The 20,265-nt window shown below is 40.1% G+C and overlaps 2 protein-coding genes across 2 annotated transcripts in view; one reads left to right on the forward strand and one right to left on the reverse strand.

Annotated features, from left to right (window-relative positions):
• Positions 1–19,235, forward strand: part of LOC109398005 (E3 ubiquitin-protein ligase listerin) — a 33,640-nt gene extending 14,405 nt beyond the window's left edge. Inside the window, exons 4-13 of the mRNA XM_062852504.1 lie at positions 5,644–6,738; positions 6,919–7,188; positions 11,332–11,558; positions 11,628–11,811; positions 11,875–12,058; positions 12,130–12,212; positions 12,387–12,845; positions 12,911–13,025; positions 16,562–16,965; positions 18,816–19,235. Of these exons, the coding sequence (XP_062708488.1) occupies positions 5,644–6,738; positions 6,919–7,188; positions 11,332–11,558; positions 11,628–11,811; positions 11,875–12,058; positions 12,130–12,212; positions 12,387–12,845; positions 12,911–13,025; positions 16,562–16,965; positions 18,816–19,043 (3,249 nt within the window). The 3' untranslated portion in view covers positions 19,044–19,235. The remainder of the gene's footprint in view (positions 1–5,643; positions 6,739–6,918; positions 7,189–11,331; positions 11,559–11,627; positions 11,812–11,874; positions 12,059–12,129; positions 12,213–12,386; positions 12,846–12,910; positions 13,026–16,561; positions 16,966–18,815) is intronic.
• Positions 13,076–16,552, reverse strand: LOC115267593 (uncharacterized). Its single transcript, XM_029874686.2, has 2 exons — positions 16,158–16,552; positions 13,076–14,031 (listed from the first exon to the last, which is right to left on the reverse strand). Exons 1-2 carry the CDS (start codon positions 16,497–16,499, stop codon positions 13,093–13,095), a joined length of 1,281 nt encoding a protein of 426 aa, XP_029730546.2. The 5' UTR covers positions 16,500–16,552; the 3' UTR covers positions 13,076–13,092.
• Positions 19,236–20,265: the final 1,030 nt, after the last annotated feature.

A 20,265-nucleotide genomic window follows, 5' to 3' on the forward strand; every position in this document is an offset into this window, starting at 1 on the left:
ATGACAGTTCGTTGAGCGTGACCGGTTTGGTCATGTCCAGCAAGTGGATGGGCGGCCACGACCTGACGGTAGGAACGTAAAGGAATCTGGGAAGTGGACGAAGAAATTGCGGCTAGCTGCCTCTTGATACAGCAACGTGCCTGCTTTGTTAGCCTTAGAACAGTTCCAGTGGCGATGCCGTGCATTCAGGTCTCCGGCTATGAAGAATGGGTCAGCTCGTCTTGTGAGCTCGGCGATGTCTCGACGGAATTGAGTCCAAACAGAACGTCTCCTCGCACCCGGAAAGTAGGCGGCAATCACTAGTAGATTTCCGTTTGACGTTGTGATCGAAATTCCCACACTTTCGATGACCTTCGTCGAAATGTTGAGCTCGATAAACCTAATGCCTTTACGGATCACAATCATCACGCCTCCTCCTCTTTCTGCGTCGTTGGAATTGCGGTCGAAACGGATACACGAAAATCTCGGATGAAAAAAAGCATGCTTTTGCTGCAACCAGGTTTCGGAAACGATTCCCACGTCCACGTTGTGTCTCTCCAAGAAGTCGAAAAGTTCCATTTTCTTACCGTGAACGGAACGACCGTTCCAGTTAGCCAGACGCAAGTAGTTTAGATTAGGCATCGTAAACATACTTGGTCGTAAGCTCGAAAAGAGCTAAAAGTTGCTGCTGTTTTGTTTGACATTTCGCCAGCCGGTCAAACATTTCTCTCGCCAGAGCAAGAAATTCGGACATCGTGAAAAGATCCTTATTGGTTCCTTGGGTTTTCAGCACTTCGGCGTACGAATTTGTTGGGCCACTTGGACGGCCTTGCGAAGAGCGCGGGGGTGGAGGTGGAGGGGCTGGATTCCGCCGCTCAGCTCTCATTTTCGCCAACCTCTCGAGATAGTTTTTGCGGGTGGGACACCCACGAAAATTTGCAGTATGCTGGCCACTGCAATTTGCACATTTGATGGATCCACGAGTTTCGTTCCCATCACTGTGCTCCAGGTCCGCCTTCTTGGGGAGTTTACACACGGCAGAAAAATGTTTTTCGCCACACTTTACACACAGAGGAACAAGGTTACAGTTCCGCATTCCATGTCCGAATTGTTGGCAACGGTGACACTGGACAGCATCTGTCGATTTCCGTTCAAAGTAGCGCCATTGCACTATGGTGCTGAAGAGTGCCTTCACTTTCTGCAATTCCGAGAGCTTCGCAGATCCCTTAACCCTTATGTGGCCGGCAGGGTACCTGGGTACCCAGCACTCATTTAAAATACACGGTGTGGAAAAAAGCAAAAAGTTTGCCGGCCACATAACGGTTAATAAAGTGCAGTAGGTACAGTGCACTTTCCTCCAGGCCAACAACCTTCTTGGAAAACAGTTTAATCTCTGTTGGTACGACGCCAACAGAAGCAAGCTCTACCTCAAGCTCGGAGATGTCATAAACCGATAATCCCGAAAGAACTATTTTCACTGGTTTTTCGGCAGCTGGGGTGAAGGTGTGGAACTGGATGTTCGATGTTTTCAGTGCACTCATTGCACTACGAAAGCTTTTCTCTCCCATACACAGCAGCTTAACACCCGCCTTGGTCGCCTTCATATGATATTCGGTTTGCGCAATATCATTTTTAGACATCACATCCCGCAGGTGTTTGGTGGTTAGGTTCACTACCGTAATAGGGGGAAGGCGAACATTTTTCACTTTAGGTGGTGGAGCTGTTGCAGTCACGACGGGAGTTAGCATCGGCATTTCTTCGTGATCGTCATCACACTCTTCGTTTGGCAGTATTTCATATGCAGTGCTTACCGCAATGTTTACTTCTTGCTGCAGGGAGCTGCTACCGCTGCTACAACTGGGAGGTTGGCCGACCAGTTCTTGAGAAGAGGACCACGATTTGGTACCGACAATCGACGACCCCGAGGATAGTTCGTTCATGTACGGGCTCTTCGCGCGCGGAGGATGCATATTGTGTTCATTGGTGTTTTGATCCACCTCTAGGCCTCGCTTGTTTCGGGAGTAACTTTGGCTCCGGAGTAATCTGTGCGGCGTATTCACGGCCGCATTGTGCCCGGGAGGGTCCGGGGGAACCTTATGCGACTTCAGGATGCCGATTCGCGGATATTACTTCGACTAGAACGGAAAAAATACTCGAAAAAACGGAGCGCGAAAAAACGTTTGTTTACGTGGCACACAGGGCTGGTACCGAATGATTGGTTTCATTTCAATCGTGTTGATTTCCTTCCCAGCTCACGAAAATCAGTACTTTATCAATTTTCTTACTTTTCTAGTTGATTTTCGTAACTTTTTGTGCATATAAACACAGCCAACACGAATACGAACCGAACCGTGCAAGAGTCAAGCTGATCGGTTCATCCGTTCTTGAATTTTGTTGCCTCAAAGGGACTTCAAACTCATTTTTATATACAGGGGATGGCCAAATTGTTTGGTATAGGCAACTTTTTTTCTCTCAAAAAAAAAGTTCAACATGCTATAACTTTTCATAGAGTGCATCAAAAACATCCCAAATTTTGACTGTTTGTCAACCTATTATATGTGCATCATTGGTACAAATTTGGGCTCGATTGATTAATCTTTCGCAAAGTTAGAACCGTACGGGTAAAACACAATTTTTTAGACAACTCATTTTTGAGCTGTCATATCTCGGAAACCAGAGAACCGAATTGAATGAAATTTTGAACGTACACTAACAATATACAAATGCTTCACAAACTATTAAAACATATATATCTATAGATACTTTTTGAACGTTGAAAAAAGTTATCATAGATTGACACTTTTTGGATTTTTCTCGAAAAAACGTGATTTTTTTACGTCATTGTCAATAAATTTTAGTGTGGATGTCTAAAGATTTTCCACTTCTGTTCTCAAGTTATCTTTAATCAGATATATTAGAGCCTATTTAGTTCAAAGGAAGAACACATTTTGTAATTTTTGTGTGGTATTGTAAATTTGGCTTATTTTCCTCTATACGGCTAAAAATTTCAACCTGGTATGACTTAATTCGCCGTAAGAAAATATTACATTTTATAATTTTGTATCAAGTATCAATATATTGTTGATAAACGTTAAAAAATTCATTCAATTCGGTTCACTGATTTCCGAGATATGACAGCTCAAAAATGAGTTGTCTAAAAAATAGTGTTTTACCCGAACGGTTCTAACTTCGCGAAAAATTATTCAATCGAGCCCAAATTTGTACCAATGATGCACATATAACAGGTTGATAAACAGTCAAAATTTGAGATTTTTTTGATGCACTCTATGAAAAATTATAGCATGTTGAATTTTTTTGTGGGTGAAAAAAAGTTGCCTATCCCAAACATTTTGGCCACCCCCTGTATATAGATCTGCCACAATTGGTATAAGAACCTTCACAAATTCTTCAAATACATTCACACAATTGATTTACATGAAAAGTTCTTCCATTAAAACATATTTTTTGCATACTCAGCGGTTGAAGGACGTGGATCCCATAGTGATAAACTTCACCTCGCTGATCAACTACCCCCCCGATTATGAGACCTGATATTCACGGCATTTCTGGAGGATTTTCAATACGGTGAAGATCTGGTCCGGTTGGGGTCTCCAGTTAGCCTAGTGGTTAAGGCTATGGATCGCCAATCCGGAGACGGCGGGTTCGAGTCCCGTTCCAGTCGGGAAAATTTTTTCGACTGCCTGGGCATAGAGTATCATTGTACTTGCCTCACAATATACCAATTCATGCAATGGCAGGCAAAGAAAGCCTTTCAATTAATAACTGTGAAAGTGCTCAAAGAACACTAGGTTGAAGCGAGGTAGGCCAAGCCCCAGTGCGGAGGTAGAGCCATACAGAAGAAGAAGATCTGGTCCGTTATCGACCGGCCGTTCATGAAGCTGGCTTGATAACGTTCCACGAACTCATTTGTTTTAAGCGAAAGACGACGGAAGATGAACTGGATAGTACTTTTTAGGCGGCGTACAAAATGATGATTGATCAGAAGTCGCCTTTCTTGTGAATTAGGCAGTCTACCCCTTCCTTTAACTCTTCCGGTAGTTGATCGGTTTCCTATAGATCCCAACCATCAACCGGTGCAACCTGGTAGTCAACTTAGTTCTGCTCATCTTGATGAGTTGTATTTCAGCTTGCGATTAGACCATTTGCATCCTCTATGGTGCACTGACGTAAAACATAATTCTTTTGGGTTTGTTGTAGGGTAAGAAATCAAACTTTGAACTAGTTAAATTGTAATCTTAATTTGAACCATTTCGAAATTCATTAAAACGACGTACTTTTTAGGCAAATATTGTCCTGAAAAAGATGTCAAACAGCTTTCCGTAATGTAACCTGATAACATGGCCTTTAAAAGCATTGAAAAAAGCGTTTTTGTCATGGAAAACAGGCAATTGAAAAATCACTGTTTTATCACCCATTTCCCCCCACAGAAAGCACATTTTCGGTGCGCTCGTACAGCTCATGCATTGTATCACACGCAATATGTGAACACGCCAAATGAAATCTTATATATCGTAGAATCGACCAACCGAATAATATTCCGCATTATTTGACATAAAATTATCAAATTTAAGTAATTCTTACTTGGAGAATGTTATCTTAAGTTGAACCATTTGTAATCTAAATTTGAACTAGTAAACGGGGGCGAGCTTCCAGTATTGTCCTGCAGAATGCGCTAGTGGTTGTTTTGTTTACTCTTGGGGGATGAAAAATTCCAAATTTAGTTTCCAAGTTCCTGAAAAGTTTAGAACATTCTTAGTTGAAATTCCACTGCCTAATGAAAAATAGTTATGGGAAATAGAAGATCCATGTGTTTTTCTATTGTTCAGCACGAAATTGGCTGCTGTGGGAGATGCTCGAGCTGCTGCCGTCAGTAGTTCAAATTAAGATTAAAATTGGTTCAAATTATGATTAAAATCATTATTGACGAATATTCGAATGTTTCAATGAGATTCGGTGCAAGTACAAACTTTTTACCACTTAACAGAAAGCTTATACCCGTGGCTTTCACGTACATAAAATTTTGCCGTAGTAAATTATTTCCATGTGGGAGAAAAAATCACTCAAAATTTGCGCTACTTCGGAAAGCCGCAATTTGGTTCAACTTTTGATTACCTACCCTAATACATCTGCAATCTGCAACATCTGTAATACAATCTGTAATATGTTAAATATTGAGTTTTTTTCTATTGCAAAATCACATAAGTTCCGCATAATCTACATATGTGATTGTTATCTTGTGCACCACACCGAGTTGATTAGAATAAACTCTTTGTTATGTCGTTTTCGTTTTTGATTCAGTTCCAACCTGGGTTGGAACTGGATCAGATCACAGTTTCAACCCCAACCCGACTTCGGATTCGCTTGTACTAAAGTTTGTTTGACGTTGTTTGTTTACACATTTTCCGCCGATCCAGTTCCAACCCAGGTTCAAAAACGAATTCGACATTAGTACGGTGCAATGGTGCAATTATAGAATTATTTATTATGGCCGTTGCTAATGGTTACGCTCAGCCCTTTGTTGGATATTCGTACTGCAATTATCGAGCAGGTGGTAATGCACTTTTTCTTTGCTGCCCAGAATCAATGTTGATATCGTTTTAAAAGTTTATTCACCTTTTATCCCTCTTCACTTACATTCCACAGCTTGCCAACAAAACCGTTCAACAGTGGTTGATACTGCGCGCTCTGAGCCACCCTCTCTGCCAGGATAGGAACATAACAGAATTTCTCACCCAGTCGGAGGTGAGCCAGAACCTGATCCGCTGTGCCCGGGCAGTGACGCAAGGCGACACCAAGGAAAACATGATTTTGCTGCACAAGTGTTTCCTCATATCGGACAGCGGCGAGGTGCTGATCGATCCGGCCACCTGTGCCAAAATTGTCGAAACGATTGCCACTCCGCTGAAGAACGACGGGGAAATCGAATTGAAAGACACGTGTGCCAGCTTTTTGGCGCAAATTATGCCGGTGGTTTGTGGCGATGGTCGACAGGCGGAGTTGCAGCGACGAATGTTCACAATGCTGTTCGATTTCAGCGCGGAAAACAGCGTCAGCGATTATTTGTCCGAGGACACGCTGTGGGAAGTGACGACGGCATGGCAAGATGCTCTGTCCAGCGAGGATTTGACGCTCGATCAGGAACTGATCGAACAGTGCGCTGGAATTGTGAACAAGGAATTGAAAATATTTACTGACACGGAAAGCTTCCATTTAGAGCGATTTGAGAAGTTGGCGGAAATTTGTACAAAGTTGATGATGTGTTCGACGGAATCGACTAAAAGAGATGAAGCGGAGCGTTGCAAGCAGATTGATGTGATATTTGACAGTATGCTGAAGAGCGGGTCCAACGAACAATCGCTATCGAAGGATCTGCTGGAAAAGTTAGCAATATATGTGGAGTTGCTAAATGGGGGTTTGATGGCCAAAACGGGCGAATATCGCTCGGACCTATCCACGGAGGCATTCACCAATAACATGCGCTATTTGTTGATACGGGAATTGTTTTGCGTCAATGTCGTGTTCAAGTTGAGCTGCAATCCCAAGCGAAGGCACACTGGTAACAGCGAAAGTCGAATGGATCACGACGGGGAGCTAGATAACGATTATGATGAAGATGATGCTCACATGGACGATGAGGAAAATTTGATCCACCGCTGGTCGGAATTGATGTACGAAAAGGTTCTATCTGTGATATACTCTGTCGCGATCGGCGATACGCTTTTGTACAGCACCAACGATGTAAGTATGCAATTACGCTTAATTCAGCAGGAAAAAAAATCAGAGCTTTGCGCAAAAATGGACTCTATTTTTTCCCGGCAAACACTAAGATACCAATGTCCATTATACTTCATCTGTTTCAAGATATGACTGATTTGCGATTCATGGTAGTGTATTTTCTAACGTGGATTTTTATCACAGCTTGACAGCACGGTTGAAACGCTTATCATAAGTCTGCAGGAACGTCTGGCGTTGATGATGAAAAATGTACCATCCGATACGGTGGAGACACTCAAACAACGGTTGTTCCGTTTGGCCAACGACTCCGGATTACTTTGGGCCAAATCGGTCGCATCCCTATTGGAAACGAATCAGTACTCCGACGGCGAAAGCGGAGCAGTCCTTTTGTACGAAGATGCTTCAACGGTTGCACACAGTGATGATTTAATCACTTATATTAACATTCTACAGGTAAGATATGGCGCGGGATTATATCAAAAGGTTGGAACATAAAATGTTGTACTGTTACGTCTGCTCGAGTTTTTTACGAAACCTTTTTATTTTATAACAATATGATGTTCATTTTAATCAACCTGTTCAACTTATTTTACATCGAAATCTTAAAGCTCCTACGCTACAGATCAACTGGACATGTTCAGCTTTTGGTGATTTCTGCCTTAGGGGAGGAAGGGGTAACCCCGTCACCTTAAGCATTTGGATTTTTCAAAATAAATGTAGGGCGAAAATTGATATTTTCAGTACGCAGATTATTTGATTCATTAGTTTTCTATAAGACTTGTGCATTGGAATTGTCAAATTATGTTAATTCTGGCGAACAATGCACATAACACAACCATAATAAATATTCATGTTTTTAATTCAGTGCGGGTAAGACCGTCACCCCTATGGGGTAAGTCCGTCATATATATTTTTATATTAATACTTTTGAAGATTTCAATTTTAAAATATTTTCAATACATTTTTGAAGTGCAGTGATGGTTTACCAATCATTCTACAATCGATACTCTTGTAAAATCACTGGTCGGGGGGCGCAATTGGAATTCGCCTAATAGGAGACTAAGCTTATGGGATTTGGGCTTATGGGGGTGTGGCCAATTATCCCGGGTGTGTTAACAGAGAGCGCAATACTTTCTTCGGCAAAGTTTTAGAGTTTGAAAAGATCTACCATTTCCCTGCCCTTCGATTCAGAAAGGGGTATGGGCGCGTTCTGCCAACTTGGTCGAGGCAGATTTCTTGTGTGAACAAGTTCCATACGGACATTCAAAAGTGCCTGAACGAAATATGTCGCTTGTTAGGATCACTTGAAGATCGGATGGAAGATCATTCTCTTTTTTAGAATATTCGCGTTCGTTCATTTGTTGTTTTTCTTTCGCGTTCGTGTATTTCAAGTTTATCTACCACTGAGTTTGATGATCGCTGTTAAGACAGCAGGAATGATCTTCTCATCTGCATCCGTTGAACCATTCTGAATGGCCGTAGTGAAAGTATCACCAAACCACTAATAATATTTTTTCTATCTTTTCATGTACATCAAATCCCACGTCCGAGTATTGAGTCGGACACCAGGACATCGAATTAATCAAAGCTAAGTATATTTGATTTCCTTTTTCATCATATATGGAAGGGTTATGAAAGCTATATAGATGTTTTTAGACTTGGGACTATTTATTTTTCTAAACTATTCGGTTGATATAGACAAACACTATTAGTTTCATTTGAAAAATATGCAATAATTGATACCGTTAGTTTTTCACACACACAAAAACACACACACACACACACACAGTTCTTGAAACTTAGTAACATTTCCATTCTTAGTATTAAATACTACAAATTTTGTAGGAGATCGTTTTGTGGGTGGCTCCTAGTATGTTTGAGTGCCTACAGTGATACTTGGTTGCAAATTTCATAATGTTTACATTTATTTGAATTGTCAGGGTCAACTGAGATTGGGAAGGAGGGTGTAGCATACAATGGTGCTGGGTTGCAAAGCTGACGTGTGATCGATACTTGGACGCATTTTACCAACGCAGCTTGACATGACGAAAATTGATTAATTTTACTAGCTGGACAACGTTATTTATGATTACAAAGTAGAAGACATCTTTACAAAGCCAACGTGTGATCAATACTCAATACTTAAATTGCATTATTGGTGTTAATGCCTTGTATATGACATTTTGGACAAATATTTATTATTTGTCACCAGCTAAACAACGTTTCCTTGTATAATAACTAGGTAGACATTTCTAGGGCACGTGGAAGAGAATGACATGGTGATGTAGAACCGATAGGACAGCTGAATGATTTGACTGTATATTAGAATAGATAGCTAGGTTTTGTATGTCGTATCATGGGAAGCCCATGACATATTAAAAATCATTTTCTATAGTCTATCATTGGGGATAGCGCCAGTGCTGTAGGTGGCTACCAACATAGGTGTTATCGCAGCAAGGGTTGTTGTCTTCATTTGGTATTTGACCGTCATAGATTCGATTAAACATTTAACATAATGTTTCTTGGTGGTAACATTAGTATAGTTGTCGACATAGACAGCATGTTGTACTTTATGTTATTTCCAAGAATTAATTTGCTTTTGGATATGACCGTTCATGGTGCTTCAGATTCCGTAGGTAAACATTTTTTTTTTTTTCAAAATAACTTCAAAGACTTGACATGACTGAGGGCTGACATGATAGGAGAGAAAATGCAAAAATTTGATTAAAACTACATAGACACAATGTAAAAAACTAGTGTTAAATTGGGCAACATAGCCTATTCCGTCTAAGCATTGGTCTTTGTAGAGATGAAATGTGAATAACGGGTTCAGCCTTGACAAATAAGCTGTCACGCAGCTCCAACTGAAAACCCATAAAAAAAAAAAAAAAAAAAAAGATCTACCATTTAGAACTAAGGTTCATATGATTAGTTGGTAACTTGGCCGCTAGAGGCGCCACCAACAGTTTGATGGTTAATTGCACTACAGGAACCATTAGGTTGTCAAGCAAACGTTACGGTGTGCGACAGCTCAAGCAAGGTTGCGACCATTCATTTTCAAAGATTTACATTCATTTGCTATTATCTCAGTTCCGAAGCATGCTATCGAAAAACAATGTATGGGTGAATTTACCCTTGTAGTTTTATCTGAAAGTTTGCCGAATAGAGTAGGGGTCGCACACGCATACCAAAGTCGTGAGCGAGCTGTGAAGGCAACTTTCCACAGCGTGAATGTAATTTACATTCATCGCGAGGAGAGTTGTCTTCACAGCTCGCTCACGACTTTGGTATACGTTTGCGACGCCAACGTTATTCGGCAAACTTTCAGATAAAATTACAAGGTTAAATTCATTGTTTTTCGATAGCATGCTTCTGAACTGAGATAAGAGCAAATGAATGTAAATCTTTGCAAATGAATGGTCGCAACCTTGAGCTCAAGACCCTGATAATTAGAAATAGTGTCTTCGGAAAAAATATTGGATACGCTAATAACTTACAGATGATGAGTTACAAAGTTCTAAATTCCTCCACTGGGCGGCGCTAGTGGGCATGTAAATTTTACAAACCCCATATCTCAGAATCCAATGGTGTCTTCGGCAAAGTTGATCAGTATGACATAGACTTACATAAAACGGGACACGTGGTTCAGAATTCTGCCCCTAGGCGGCGCTAGTGAATTTGCAATCGCTGAAAAAAAAATCCACAAATTATTCCCTTAGAAGGTCCAGAAAGGAACAGGAAGAGTCCAAGCAGGAACTCCTGGAGAAATCCTAGTAGATTTAGTTGGACAAATCGTAGGAAATACTGAAAGAAACCTTAGAAAAAAAAAACCCCGCAAGAATTCTAGAAGAAACCCATATGGGGTCGTCCATAAATGACGTAGCATTTTTTTGGCGATTTTTGACACCCCTTTTCACCCCTCGTAGTCTACTTTCCAATACGTAATACATAGCTAGTAGCATAATTTGAGACTCCAACTCATCCCCCCCATAAAATGCTACGTCATTTATGGGCGACCCCTATAGAAATTTCCCTGGTTGATCATCAGTTTGTAGTTGCGTGGCATCTAATAGAAATGCCTAGCCAGTTCAACAAACATCCGGTCATCCAAAGAGCATGACGGTGTTACCCCCGCCGATGAGTGACGGGCTTACCCGGAAAGGCCGCTTTTCTTAAATTACACCGTAATTTCTGAATAATTGTTGAAACTGACCATTCAATGAATCTTGACACTAAAGAATAGTACAGATGAGAATACATGATTGATGAAAGTTATTTGTTGCACTTCTTTTGTATTTCAGAAGCTAAATTCTACCGACGAAATATTACATCCGCCGTTGGTACAATGACGCGTGCGTTTGTTTTGTATATTTTCTTCGTGTTTGACAGGTCAATTTTGGTATCATTTGTCTCGAAAGAGTAAAAATGGTAAAAACAAATGAGGCGTGTGGCCAAAACGCTACTAAATCACTGTTTTCTGGTAAAATCATTGGGGTGACGGGCTTACCCACCCTGACGGTGTTACCCGCTTTTCCCCTACATTTGATTTCACCTTCAAACATTTTGTCAACTACTGATTTGCTTTCATTTTATAAGGTTCTATCAAGAAAAATGGCTCCTAAATGCTTACCAATCCGGCCGAATCTGTTTGAAAACTATTTTGACATCCTGGTGAAGCTGGCCGCTACCCGCAGTCTCATCGAAAATCATTTCGCTTCGAATTACAACGAAGTTGGCGACAGGCAGATCATCGGAAACACTTTGATTGTTCTACACGAGATCATTAGCAAACACAATGCTGCTAAATGTTTACTGTACAATTGGTAAGTTGCACAGATCGATGTGACATCATTTTTATATTAGGAATTGATTATATTATCAAACTTTTCCAGTGATCTTTCACAAGTCGATGCTGGAAAAATCTACCTGGACACCGAACTGGCAAATGTGCTAGCAGCTGTGATGCAAAACTTTGCATCCGAGCTCGACATTGGCAAGTGGGACTTTGTAAGGATTGCCCTTAGCTCGTGGATTCTGACCGTTTCTAAAAACCATCAAAACTTCCGGACGAATAATGTTTGTTATGCTCGGAAATACCTACATGGAACGCAAAATTTCAAATGGTTTGTCCTGTTTCAGATTTCTATCTTCATCGCTGCTATCTTCCGGTTGTTCAGTGCCGTGACAAAGTTCTTTGAAGAAGAGAAGATCAGAAGTTCTACCGAGCTTTTGACGAACGTTATTGAAGAATGGGATAACGTGTTTGCCAAAGACGTAAATCTGGTTCTGCTAAAAACGTTTATTAATATCGTTAAGGATGTTGGTATGTTGTATTTGTTGTTTCGCAAATACTCTATACATTCATTTGTTTAATGGTACATTACAAATTTTCAGATCGAACAAGAAAGTCTGACGAATACCTTTTAGATGCTATCAGCCCCCATATTGATTCTATAGACTTCGGCTACGTCCTTAAGGTAAAAGTTGGTTTCTTCAACAACAATTTGCTATTTTTTTTAACAGTTTCGGAAAATATGATCAACTATTTCAATTGATTCATTAAACTATCTATTCAAGGAAAACTAACACGACACATATATAATTAATTTCAATAATTTTCGCAATACTTACCTTTATCTGGCTTCGATCAGGCAAACAAGGTGGACTCAAAAATCACTCTCAACGATCTGATAACGTTCGCGCTGGACAATGTCAGTCATTGGAACGTTCGGGTGCGCATTTCATCGGCTGCAATTCTTCGAAAACTATCACCCGGTCTCATTCAGCGGGATCTGGAGCAATTGCAGCGCCGTCACGAAACGGCCGAACAGCAGCAAAAGACTTCCGAAGAAGTGGACGACAGTTGGCACCTGCTGCAGCGCTTCAAGACTAAAGTGGACGAATTCCAGCCAGCGCTGTCGGACTTTGTAGCGGAGTTCAATTACAAGATAAGCGAAACCGATGATGTCCCAGCAGTTGAGCAACTAGGAAGAGAGCGGACTACGGCGTGTCTGCTGCTGTGGGATTGCATTTTGGAAATCTGTGCCAAATCACCATCCGAACTGCGATCAATTTATGCTTCCTGGATTACTAGGAACCATTACGAACAGGTGCGCTATTATACAAAACTCAAAAATTGCTTCTAACAGCATTATATCAAAATTGCCTTTTTCAGGTATTACTTCCAACGTTTTTCAAGCTGATGCCAAACGAAATTTTAAAGAATCCGGACTCTGGTGCAATATATGGACAAACTATGTTTGCTAAACTTGAGTGGAATCAAATCAAAAGTAAGTAAAAAGTTTATAATAATTATTTTTCAACTACTACAAGAAATGTTAAGTTTTATCGAAGCATTTATTCGTCTTTCAATCCCTCATTTACCTTATCATTTTCTACTGCAATCGACGAAGTTCGTGGCATGAGTGGCATGAAATTAACTTTGGATCCCTTTTCTCGCTCAGTTTTTGTAGTCTCCTCACTAGGGGCAGCTCTTATTGCTGTTTGGGACACACTAAGTGTAGCAAAACCATTTTCTTCTGTGCCATTGTTATTTTCCATATAATAAAAAGCTCTATCTATGCTGACTTCCAACATGTCCATCACTATGCCTCGTGTTGAGTCATCAACTTCAAATTCTTCATCAGCTTCTGTTTCCTCCTTAATATTTTCCTGATCCATTTTGGTAGGATCCTCGAAAAGGCTTGAGGCTGCCGATAGTCGTTTGACAACATCTTCAGGGCGTTCGAAAGTCACTCCAGATGATTGCATGATCTTCCACATCCACATGGCTGCCTTATCGCCCAGCTGGCAGTAATATTTATCCAACACATTCGCTCCATCCCGTAGCGGGACGTCAACACTAATAAGGTCGCAAAGCCTTGTTAGTATCACTTCGGAGGCAATCGCTAGCTCTCCTTCCAGTGTAAGTTCTTCGTCGCCTAAGAAGTAGTTTCTGGTTCGCCGATACACCTTCTCCATAATGTCGCGAAGGTAGTCAAGCTCCAAACGCACTATTTTCTTCTTCAGGATACGCTCTTGATGCTTCCGGTGACGTAACCAACGCAGTTCATCCTTTTTCTGTTGGCGGGCAAACTGGCGTGACTCGGCTATGGTGAGGTAATCTCGCGCGTTCAGTCGTTCGTTCATCCTTTCGATCTGCTGTGGTTTGAGGTGTTTTGAATGTAGATTTATTGTATCCTTTACGTAGTTTGCTTTAGGTTGTGCAAGAGTTTTTATGTGGTTGGTAGGTGGTGGTAATACTTTCTGAACAAAGCGTACGTACTGTGGTTTTTGCTGAAAAGATTAAAATGTGTTTTCAATTACTGTCGGCTGTCTAAGTTACATATGAAAGGAAGAAATCATACAAAAACAGAATACAGAATACGTTAGGCTGAACAACGATATACTGTAAGTAGTTTAATAAACATTGACTAGGCCAAGTCTACAAATAGTTTGGCACAATCATACGTCGGTCATCTTAAAACCAACAGATTTACACTAATTTGATAACCTAATTCATGATAATCCCATTCTAGTACCGTATACCCTCGTTGGTTTAAACGACACCTCATGTAAACCAATGGGGTTCATTTTTAATTGAAACTTCTAGTAACCCTGTGGGCAACGAAAAACACTGTAACCCTTTCTGCTGTTTTATTTTGATTCTGCATTCCGTTTCACTCCATTCCATGAGCAGAATGACCATTTTAGTTTGAACGATGTGCCGATTTACCCAAGGTCTCCACTAGACAGAAATGTCTTGCCTTTTTTCCATCTGTCCGGACATGACAGAAATGTTCTCTCGCTGATTGCAAGGAGAGCAGCGGTTGTGTACATTTCTGGAGCGTTAACTCTTGCTGGCAGCAAAATGGCAAGACATTTCTGTCTAGTGGAGACGTGGATTAAAGGGGTCACATTAAAAAGTGTTCAGATTAGATGCGGGGTTAGACCACAGACAAACAGCCGTAACACTGGCAAAATTTCCATCGACCACACTTTTAACGATCATTTTAATTCTTCATAGTTGTGGCTTCTACAACCAGAGACGCGCGCATCGTTTTTCTTTGCGTTTGACGTTTTACACTAGCGCCTTCTGTTGACGATATTGCAGAACGCAGTGTTTCGTGAAACATTTCCACCAGATGATGGTAGTGTGATTTGGGCGATGGATTTCCACTAAAATTATTCTAGGTATTACGTCTCTTTATCTGTGGGTAGACGGTATAGAGATCCAATTCAATTTGTTCAATAGAGCTAATAAACTATAGAGGAAGAATGTCGCTGGCGTCGCCATTGCAATATCTCTTGCTGGCGGAGATAGGGAGGGATATAAGTGTCAAAGCGAAAAAGTATGCAGTTTGACAGATAGATACCCGGCATGTTTGCGAACGAGAACAAAGGGAACAGCAGCGACATTCGTCCTCTATAGTTTATTAACTCTATTATTTGTTCAGGTATCCGTAGGTCGGCTCCAAAAGCACGTTGTCCTTCATTTAGGAAATTGCTGCCCTTACTTGTCGGAAACCCCCATTTTCTGCGCGCACGCGGAAATTATCGTCTTTGCCTCTAAATCCTTCTGTAACGCGGCCGAGATTCCACTTCAATGGGGGAAGCCGCTAACTTCTAACTTCTTTTGCTTCAATTGCTTTTTTGCTGCTTGATCCAGATTCCAGCTGTTGTTCCCCGGGTTCCTGATCGAAAGTCCAAGTCCTTTGGAATCAGTATGATCAAAATAGTATTTAAACCATGCAAAGCAAAACAGTTAAAGCAACATACATGCCTCAATTCTGCAGAAACTGTCCCTTGGAGTATCTCGACGGAGTGAAATGATACGGGAGGGTGATGATTTAGTGGTAACCTTAGTGGTGACGATTCCAGGAAGAGATGCAAGAAGAGATGCAGCAGATGCAATATTTATACAAATGGTCGGGAAACGTTGCAGAAGAGGAGGGAAATGAGCTCGGTTTTGTCTTAGAACTAAAGAACTATGAGAATTGTATCTAGCATCACTCCAATCAACATGAAAACATCCAGAAAAACTTGAAAGCTTCCATTATCTACTGAACAACAGCATGCGCATGACATAAAAAAATTATCGCGTTCCTGAACATTCACTGATTGATCATGACCGACTTGAGTCTGTTTGGGTCGATAACAATTTTGATTGATACAAACGTCATGTACTGAAAACGCTGTGACAGCACTGACAAACTTCTTTACAACTTGTACGGTTTATATAGGTATATAGAGCCTATTTTAGTGCTTACTGTTAACAGTGCCTATAAGCATTAGGAATGCTTATTAAGGGCTTTTAAGCACTGAAAAGCTGTTCAATGACCGTTATAATGCTCAGAAAAGTGCTTAGTGGTTACCAGGAAGGGTTATTCAATATAGAATAGATGTATCTATTAAACACTCACCTTAACTCGAGGCGTCGCCAAAAGTCGAAGATGCTCGTTGGGTCGCAGAATCTCTCGGTCGATGATAATGGTGTCATTGTGTCGGCACCCAAGAAATCTTTCAGGCGCAGGAAAGATGATTTTGGTCACCTTTGGGGCATCCTTATTCGCTGCCTTCTTCGCCTTCCGTTTGTCCTTCGACACTTGTTGCCGTTTTTTCTTGAGCTCCTTTAATCCACGTTTGATTTCGGCTTCCAACGATGGCGGTTCATCGGGGAACAAATCCGGATAGACCACCACTTCTGTTGATTTATCCTCGAACAACTCGGGTTCACTGAAATTTTGAGTGGATGCGTCCATCATGGCTGGCAAATTGAATGTCAACTTTCACTCAAGGCTAACTTTGATATTCTTCTTTTCTGCAGGTGCAACCTTGAGACCAGAACGGTACGCATGTCATCTCTACACGCAGTGTTTGCGCTTCCTGCCGGCTGTTGTGCGTCGTTGGTGGAACGGTCTGAATCACCGGCATGCAGCGATTGTCGGTAAAGTCACCAGCAATTGCGTGTCCAGTTTGCTCTGTCAGGATGAGTTCCAATCGTTGATTGAGAAAAAGGACAAACAGGACAACATGCAGATCAAGGTTCATGCCGCCGCACGACAGGTGATGGCCGTTTACTCCATCGACGAAGCGAAAGTGGAACTGCACATCACCTTGCCGAACAACTTTCCGCTGGGCGCAGTTACCGTGGAAGGGGGCAAGCAGATTGGTGGCCGGTTGCAGTCCCGCCAAGTGGTTATGCAGCTCTCCATATTTTTGACGCATCAGGTAAGTTTTACTAGAAAAAAAACAAGATGGCAGATAAAAGATCAAGATGGGGTAACTATTTCGGTGACGTTTTAACCCTCTTCCCATGGTTGCTCTACACGATTTTCGACGAACTCGAGACAAATGGAATTAGATGAACATGATGCAATATATGATTGTAAACCCATTAGGTAAACCCAACTACCAACTATTTACTTGTTTCAATAGTGGAACTATTGATAAACAATCAATTGGTCTACAACTAAAAACTTTTTCGCTGATTTCCAAAAATTTGGCAAATGTGGAACAACTTTTGTTTTTACCACTTTTTTCGCAAACGCTTTCTTGGTATAGAAATAGTTGTTCAAAGTCGTGGGAAGGAAAGGTAGCTCTAAAGCCACGCAATATGGGTATAAGGTATCCCGAGCAAAGTCTGATAGCAAATTGAAAACTAATTTTGATGCTGTGATATTGCAATTTTTGATAACTCAGGTTGTTGTCGTTTTGGTCGTTTTAACGGTTAAAACATCAAAAATGAGAGCAGAAAAATGTTCCTGTGACAGCAAATTGAAAACCATTCCTGCTATCGATGATAGCAAATTGTTAACTGTTTTTGTTATCAGCGCAAGAAAAATGAAAAATCGTTAAATGTAAAGTTTTTCGGTTGATATCAAATCCTAAATGCAATAATACAATTGTACTAATGATATATCCCTAGAATTACTTCACATAGTTTAATAAAAGATTTAAAAACTATTGTAACACTAAATATTTACATTAATTCAAAATGACAGCAAACCGAAAGCAAAATTTGAAATCAAATTAAGTAAAGATAAAATGATATCAAAATGTGATATCAATTTGTTGCTGAATACAAATCATGTTTTCGATTTGCTGTAATTTTGTTGTTGGACTTTGCTCGGGATGGGTAACAAGTCGAAAGTCCAGACGACCTACAAACTCAAGACAATGGACAACATTCAAGATTGAAGCTTTTTATGGAGTTTTTGTTTAACTTGTGATCCAAGATGGCATTAACATAATCCAAAATATCGGCTGCTGTATGGAGTGTTGGGCTATAAAAAAAAACATGTGATATGGTATGGGGATGGTGTCCGGCGTCTGGTGGGCAAAAATTCAAGATACTTGTCTGGGGAAGTTGAAGTCCGGAGTTGAAAAACGGTTATCAGAAAATCCAAGATGGTTGCTCAAAACCCATGATTGTGGCTTGGCTGTTTTAGGGTACGGATTATTTTTCCAAAAGTTGTTAAAAATTGATATTTGTGTGATGTTTCAGATTTAAATCACAATATCTTAGACGTTGACCAAATAAATAATTTAAAAAAAATAATAAAAGAAAACCCTCCAAGCTTCTTATATTATGCGATTTATATGTGGAACGTGGAAGTATGTAACAGCTCGTACATTCAGTAAAGGAAAATCGGGAAAAAGGAAGGTCCGTGAAAAGGGAGTTGTAAATTTCAAAGTTTTACGTGACATAATTTCTAGGCACACTGAACGTGCACTACGCCATCGTGGTGCGAAAAAACTAACATTTTAGGAGGGTTAAGGAATGTTCTCTAAGTGGATCCAGGTTTACCGATTTCTACTTGTACTCTAGGTAAACATAGAATACAAATATGGTTGCTACAATTATTAACAAATGTGCTAAATTTGGTTAACCTATCTGCTTTTTTTGCCAGTGAGCAAAGCCAGGATAAACAAATGTTGCGTGGTTTGATGCTTTGTTCATCAGATTTGTGCCTCAAAAGTTTGTATGCGAAATCGAAATTGGATTTCTTGATATTTCATCTTAAGCTCTACAGTCAAAAACTAATCTAAAAGCTCATGGAATTCATTATTTTTTTCAGAACGGTTCCGTCTGGGACGGTTTATCGCTGTGGAAGCGTAATCTGGATCGCAAATTTGAAGGAGTCGAGGAATGCTACGTGTGCTACAGCGTTATTCACCAAGACACATGCCAGCTACCCAAGCTTTCCTGTAAGACGTGCAAGAAGAAATTCCATGGGCCCTGTTTGTACAGGTGGTTCAGCACTAGTAACAAATCCACCTGTCCGATTTGTAGGAACATTTTCTAGACCTAGAGTATTTATTTTGTGGCGACACCTACTTCTCAATGTAGTCATACAGGAATGTACTTGTACACAAATAGCTCAGTAAGCTACGTCTTTCGCATAGTTTAGAATTGATTATCTTGTATGATGCCAACTCAGTAATCGCAGCAAACATTCAATTGAAAGAGTACAGACGAATAAATTATTCAAAATTAATCGCTGTGGATTGCAGTTTATTGAAAGAAACTCCTAAAAAAATAACTCAAAAGAATTCACACGTAATTGTCCCCTTTCAAATTTGACACACAAGATACTGTCGCATGTCCTGTACTACAATTTGCGACCTCTTGAGGAGTTCGTCGATGAATACCAGGCTGGTTTTCTCAGGGTCGATCAGCGACGGATGAGATGTTTACCCGAGCAGGGAATGAGAACTAATTGAAAACAAATTGAGTTATTTTGATAACACGAATTTTGATAACAAAGTGAGTTTTCATTTTGTATGACTTAAGTGTTAACATAACAAAAACGATAACAAAATAATGTACTGGAATATCTTATTGAAATCACAATGAGTTCTCTTTGATAACAAATTGATATCTCATTTTGTTATCTACATTTTACGACTTGATATCATACGCAGTTCTCAGGGAGTTATCAAATCTAAAGGGTAATAACTAAAAATTAATAACAAATTTAGTATTCATTTTGATATTTTATTAGGCATTAATTTACATGAAAGTAAAAATTTAACCCTTAAAGGCGCACGACAATAAAAAACTGATTTAAAAAATAAATTAATAATTAATAATAAAAGTGAAGGTCAATTATTTTGGAGCGTTTTTAGGTATGTTGTTTTAAAACAACATTGCGCATTTAAGGGTTAAATTAAATTTTATTTTAAATTTAGAAGAATCTCGTGATTGTAAACTTGTTTTGTTTGATACGATATCATCAGAATATGACACCTATTAATGCCGTAGTATTATCGATTGTAACAATAACATTTCATCAACAGTCATTTCATTTCTAACTTGGAGTCTATACGAAGAAAAGTTGTATGTAAATCGGATATGATATCCTCATACACTGCCGGTGGACGCATAAATGTCCCATGTGCAAAAACAGACAATCGAGAAAATCGCGTCCAAAGTTCGAAAAAAGTAAATTGTCTCAACTATGAAGTATAAGTGCTGAATCGTGTTCTAACATCAACCAATTTTTAATTTGAGCACTATTTTTTGTT

This window comes from Aedes albopictus, chromosome 2 (genome assembly GCF_035046485.1).
Source record: "Aedes albopictus strain Foshan chromosome 2, AalbF5, whole genome shotgun sequence".
Lineage (NCBI taxonomy): Eukaryota > Metazoa > Arthropoda > Insecta > Diptera > Culicidae > Aedes > Aedes albopictus.